Consider the following 6368-nt stretch of genomic DNA (forward strand, 5'->3'; position numbering starts at 1 on the left):
TAAATTATTTTTTTCTTTAATTGAGAGGGTAAGTGAGACACTTTGCAAATGGAATGAGACGGTTTACATTTAAAATAAGAAAACACAATTGCTTTGTCTTATTTCAAATATCACTGCAAAAAATCTGAATCTAGATAAGTCGTTTTTTCTTAAAATAAGAGCCTTTTTCTTAAATTGAGGAAGTAAGTGAGGCATTTTGCCAATGGAGCGAGACAATTTACATTTCAAATAAGAAAAAAACAATTCCATTGTCTTATTCCAAGTGCATATTGTCTAATTATCTTATTCTAAGAGTAAAAATACTCATTCCATTGGAAAATAATCATATTAACCCACTCAAATTAAGGGTAAATACACCTAATCTAAGACATTTTTTACGTATTTTTGGGTTATTTTTGCAGTGTGCAGAATACATGTCTTTAAAACATGCTTTAAAATGTTTTTTCTCTCCTTATCTTTGGTGTTAGGAAACTTTGGATTATGAAAATCATTAAAAGTCTCACAAAACAGCTCTCTTATTTTCAGTCACACATTTTGATGACGGCGTATTCCCAGACCTGCACACCTACCCGTGTTTTCACTACACGGTTGACAGCAACGGTCCAAACCTGTAAGGTAGCAGCAAAGAAAATGCCAAACATCTTTTAATATCTAGGCAAAACAGCAGGGAGTTTAAAGGCTACAATCCTCAGATAGTTTTGTCAAATAGAGTCTTTGTTCCATGTTCTACTGGGGAGTGGTTACAGAGGTTTTTTTTTTTTTTTACAAAGTTTTTCTTTTTTCTTCCCTCCTCTATGGGGGGGGGGAGGGAGAGCACGTCTCCATAATGAATTTACACTATAGTCCACTCAGTATCTCCACTGACTAAATATGTTGAGTTTACATCAATGTCTTCTTTGGAAACTTTTTTTTTAGTGGTGGAGGAGGGGCAAGTTTTAGGCAACATGTGATCTTCTTTATCTCAGAGCATCTGTGTTGCAATAGTGATTTCCCTGTGCTTTTTGTTGGTGAATATGACATTGATATATTCACATTTATACTGTTTTGCTAAAAAAAAGAGAGGAAAAAAAAACTATCTTTTATCTGTTACACCATATGGGGGAAGTATATCAGTAATATGTCTTTGTTTTGGAATCACAATGAAGTGCATTTACATCTCTTATTGGGTTTCCACCGGTGAAATAGGTAGAAGAAGAAATTTCCCACGACCCAGCCAGCCTACTTCTACATCTGCATTATCAGAAAAAGGAAAAAAAAAAGAAGAAAGAAAGAAACCTCATGTAACAGTGAAAGGTTTAAGGCACCCCTCCCCCCACCTCCTCATGGTAGCTGATGCATGACATGAAAATGGTGGAAGGACTACAGTTTAGGTAAGCTACACCTTCAAAGTGTCACATAAATAGCTTTTATGTAAACCCACTATTTTACTAATTTGATATTTTTATCCCCTTTTATTTTAAATTAAAACATCAGAGCAGCAAACAATGCAACAGAAGTCACCACATAAAGGTATAACTGTGATCATATATATAGATATAAATGAATTAATAATTCCTACCTGCGCCATTATTGGAGGTAATGTTTAAAAACGATTAAAAATAGATAAATAAATAAATAAATAAAAACTTTTTTTTTTTAGAGAAGGAGTTTTCTGTTATTTATGACCACGTGACTCGTGGATTTTTTTTATTGAAGAGGAGGGGGCGCGTGCACGCGCTCTTTTCCCCCCTATGAGTAGTGCAGCGCGCGCGCGTCAGAAGTCAACAGCTGCACAGAGTGAGGAGGAAAGCAAGGGGAGCAAATATGATTCACATTCAAACAATTGATTAGGTGAGCCGTCCAACAGCACACACACACGCGCGCGCGCGCATACGCACGAGGAAGGGAGGGAGGGGGAGAGAGAGAGAGAGAGGGCGCTGCGTGAAATGAAGAAGCTCTCCGACACAAACAGCAGCAGCCCCAAAAAAAAAAAAAAAAGAAAGAAAGAAAGCAGCGTGGCGGCTCACTCCTTCCTTCTCTGGCTTGTTGTATATCTCTATAGTTAATAGTAATCCGGAAACTCTGCCTTGGTAGGTATTGTTTGGTGAGTTTCTACAGTTTCCTCGCAGTCGAATACAACAGAAAGAGAAGAAGAAGAAAACAAAGTAAAAGTAGTTTTAGTTTTCTAACTGTTTCTTCTAACAGAAACAATAATTAACGCGACGGGTTCATGAATTATGTCGGCGACCTTAGAAGGTTTGTTGTTGTTTTAAAATGTTTCCGTCGTCGTTTTGGTCGTGATTGTTTGAACTGAATTCTTCCTTTTTTTCTCTCCATGTTTTCGGTTTATTGACGTTAAAACGTTAAACCTGTAGAGGTGTATATAAGGAGCCAATGAGCTCCTCGTGCTCGGATAATAATGCACATATAGAAGCGTAATAGTGGCTCTGATTAAATGCAACGTTTGTTTGTGTCTCAGCTGTTAAAAAGTTAACTGCATCATCCACCCCCCCACCCCCCCATGAAGGTTCAGGGTCCCTCTTTGACCACATCTGGGCTCTTTGGATTAACAAGGTGACTACTTAACAAACAAAAAAAAGCAGAAGAAACTAACAAAAAGCTCAATTTCCTGCTTGTTATCGAAAGTCTAAGCAGAGGTCAATTAATTAAAGGTGCAGTAACATTCATAACTTTATTAAATATGCTGATTTGATTGATCTTTTATCAAGTTTTAATAAATAGTTGTCTATTTGTTATGTTAAAAGGGTTTAATTGTGGCAGCAAATTTGGGTTTTACTCTTTAGATTTGCTTTTGTTTTATTTCTGGGAGGTTTTAGGCAAATTAAATATAGTCGAATACAAATTTAGAGTCAAGCCCTATTTTAAAATATGCAGAAACAATCATGTTTGTTTGGTTTTCTATTCTAAATATGTCTCATCTTTATAAAAGGCAACTAAAATGTATAAATAAGCAAATAAAAAACTGACTTGCTATAGGAGGAGTGGTCAGATCAGGAAAAGGCCTAAAGGTTATTTAGTCTTTTATGCTTGTTTTACAAACAATGCAGCCTTTTTTTTTTCTTCTTTTTTTCCAGAAACACTTTTAAAAGTAATTATGACTAAAGAATATCGACAATACTATTAGGGATTTAGGCTTTAAAAATAGCATTTTTCATAACCGAACCAAAGTAGAACATAAATTTACGTATACAGTATAAATACTGCAAAAACGATCTAGAAATAAGTCAAAATGTCCTAATTTGAGTAGGTAAATAAGGTGATTTGCCAAAGGAATGAGGATTTTTACTTTTAAAATAAGGTAATTAGACAATATACACTTTAAATAAGACGACAAAATAGTTTTTTTGTTATTTTAAATGCACATTGTTTCACTTACCTCCAAAATTCAAGAAAAAATTCACTTATTTAAAAAAGAAAAGACTTATGTAGGTTTGAATTTTTTTTTTCCAATGAAGCAGTCTGTTTTTTTTATGTCAGTAGATGTCCTCTGCACTCCTTTTGAACTTTGCAGTCGTAGGTCAAGTTTTATATGTGAAATTCAGCTTCTTATTCATCGTCGCCGTTAAAAAAAAACTACAAAATCTTTGTATTCATTAGAGGTAAGAGTTGAACCCTTTTCTGATGCATTCTTCTTGTTTGCTTCTCTTTCTTACATGTTTTCTTACCAACATGTAAGAAAAAGAAGTTGAAATTATTTAAAATTGTACTTTCTTTCCATCGTTATCCTAGGAGTCTGTAACTTTAACGTTTATTTAAAGACGCAGCAGGTTATTGTAGTATTTGATAGTTTTTGGGGGAGTTTTGTAAAATATTTTATTGATTCAGTTTCAGCAATGATCAGCTGATTGAAGCAATGATAGATCCTCATCTATTAGCAGAGTTTTGTTTTGTTTTTTGGCCTTTTTATTAACATTTAGACATTTTCTGATTAAAATAAAACAATTAGCCTTCTTCTATAAATGAATAAGCTGATGATAAATATGCATTTTAAGACTTCTCCTTTGTAGATGAGTAGTATTACTGGCAGGAAAAGGCAAATAGGTGAAACGTGGTTTGAAATTGGGACAAGCGCCTCCTAGGGGGCATCCAGTGTAACAGCAGGAGAGAAGGGTTTTTCTAAAATGTATTAATAGAACTTCTGTTACAAAGTAAATTAGATTAAGATTTAGTTGAGATGTTATTATTATTTGTTGATAAATTTGCAGCAGTTGACTTTTCCCTGTTCAGCTACAACCTTTTTTAATCTTCTTCTTGCATTAATGTGCTCCCATGCTGTGTATTAACATGAATTCTTCCAGCTTATATGATGCATAATGCAGTTTAAAAATAGCTAAAGATGGTTTGTCTTATAATAGGTATGCCCGCTGTTTTGGCATATAGAAACAAAGTTTTAATCAGTGGTCTGTATTGAGAGGAAATGAGTTGTCTGTGTAGCTGATTGCTTAAAACAGATGTGTTTCCTGTTTCAGTATTAGATGGTTCTCTTAAGTATTTAAAGCTGATTATAGGCCAGTTCTGTGTAACCATTTACCAAAACCTTTTCTGATTTTTAAGCAAGTTTTATTGATGTTATTTTTAGGTTCCTCTTTTGGATAGTGTGCTCAAACCCCAGAGGAAAATGCCAACTCACTCCTTATTGCCGTTTGTGGACAGCCCGGACGGCCTTCTCCAGGACATCCTGATTAGCAACAACGCAGGAATCCCAGGACCCGGCTGCAGCATGATGCCTCAGAACAGTTGTGCTCTGAAGGTCGTCGTAGAGACTGAGCGCCTGCAGCTATCCTGCATGTTCTGCGACCAAATCTTTAGCAGTCAGGATGAGCTGGGCCCACACGTGCTGGCGCAACACCCCACTACATTCTCGGAGCCCACCGTGCTGCGGGTCGACGCAGAGTTCAGGATCCCCGGCGGACAACCCCGGCCCGAACCCGGCGCCCTCCCCGCACAGAAGGAGGAGGCGCCCAGCTGCATCGTTTGCGGTCAGATCGCACAAGACGCCGGTGAGCTGGAGGCGCACATGAGGAAACACAAGGACTACTTTACGTACTGCTGCAGCGTCTGCGGACGGCGATTCAGGGAATCCTGGTTCCTGAAGAACCACATGAAGATGCACGTGAGACCGGGGCCGAAGAGCAAGGCCGTCCTGGACCAGGAGGCCCCTTTCACCATCAACGACGTCACACAAGCGCCGCCCCCGGAGCCCGTCGTGTCTGTTTACAAAATGTGCATGGTGTGCGGGTTCTTCTTCCCCGACCATGACAGTTTGGCAGAACACAGTAAGAATCACAACCGAGAGGCGGAGCTGGGGAAAGATGAAGTCATGGAGAAGATTGAAGGTGCTACAGACCCTTTAGCTAAACAGGAAGCGTTTTTAGGCAGCCTCAAGCTTTGGCCTGCCTCCACGCATAAAGGTTTAAACGACACAAGATCATCCAAATGGATTCCCCAGCTGGATCCCTTTACTACATATCAAGCATGGCAGCTCGCCACAAAGGGCAAGATAGCCGTCGGTCCAAATAATACTAAAGAGATCGGCCAGGAGCTCAGCACGGACAATGAAGACTGCTGCTCTGACAAGGAGGAGATGAGCGTTTCATGGTCAGAAGGTCAGGGAGAGAAAGCAGCCAAAGATGCGCTGGGGAGAGAGCTGCGGTCTCAGCAGCAGACCGTTCCAGAAGCCTCAAACCCGCCGCGGAGGTCGCTCATGCAGAATCACAAAGACAGAGAGAAGCCGACCACCTGTGAGGACTGTAAGAAGACCTTCAGGACCTATCACCAGCTGGTGCTTCACTCCAGGATCCACAAGCGTGAGAGAGGCGGCGAAGAGAGCCCGACGCCGAGAGGGCCCCAACAGGAGCCGGCGGAGGAGCCGCACGAGGAGGAAAACTTGATTACAGGTAAATCTGGAGCTGCTGCTGACAGGACGGGGAATTACATGCAAGTTCTCCTGGTCGTTTTCATGATTTCACTGTGTTTATTTTATTTTTTCAGAAGACGGCGTGGAGCGATCCAAATTCAGATCCAAAGAGTGCAACTACTGCGGCAAATCTTTCCGATCCAGTTATTACCTCACAGTCCACATGAGGACTCACACAGGTAGAACCTGCTCCAAATGATAGAGACGGGATAATGAGGCATCTTGAAGCGTTTTGAAACTTTTCCAAACTGTATTGATGCTGCATTGATTCTGTCCCACAGAATACTGACACCTGCTGGACCTTTAAAGTCGTAGGGAAATCATATTTAAATGTCAAATCATTCTGGCTTAAACATGAATATAAATGTACTCTTTATCAGAGTTTTTTTTTTACTGTCCCAAAATTTAGAAACTTTTTATTTAAAAAAGGAATCAGTGTTTTTTTTTCTTA

General features: G+C 39.1%; 1 protein-coding gene across 7 annotated transcripts in view; it reads left to right on the forward strand.

Annotated features, from left to right (window-relative positions):
• The first annotated feature begins 1764 nt into the window (after nucleotides 1–1764).
• The window catches only part of znf217 (zinc finger protein 217), an 18602-nt gene continuing 13998 nt past the window's right edge, over nucleotides 1765–6368 (forward strand). Inside the window, exons 1-4 of one of the 7 annotated variants that reach the window (XM_015373154.1) lie at nucleotides 1765–1830; nucleotides 2513–2553; nucleotides 4580–5897; nucleotides 5992–6096. In XM_015373154.1, the coding sequence (XP_015228640.1) occupies nucleotides 4619–5897; nucleotides 5992–6096 (1384 nt within the window). In that variant the 5' untranslated portion in view covers nucleotides 1765–1830; nucleotides 2513–2553; nucleotides 4580–4618. Of the gene's footprint in view, nucleotides 1831–1952; nucleotides 2084–2512; nucleotides 2652–4579; nucleotides 5898–5991; nucleotides 6097–6368 lie in introns of those variants that run through there. The other 6 variants (XM_015373153.1, XM_015373156.1, XM_015373157.1 and 3 more) reach the window with 6 other exon arrangements.

This window comes from Cyprinodon variegatus, unplaced genomic scaffold (assembly GCF_000732505.1).
Source record: "Cyprinodon variegatus isolate N-32 unplaced genomic scaffold, C_variegatus-1.0 Scaffold81, whole genome shotgun sequence".
Classification (NCBI taxonomy): Eukaryota; Metazoa; Chordata; class Actinopteri; order Cyprinodontiformes; family Cyprinodontidae; genus Cyprinodon; species Cyprinodon variegatus.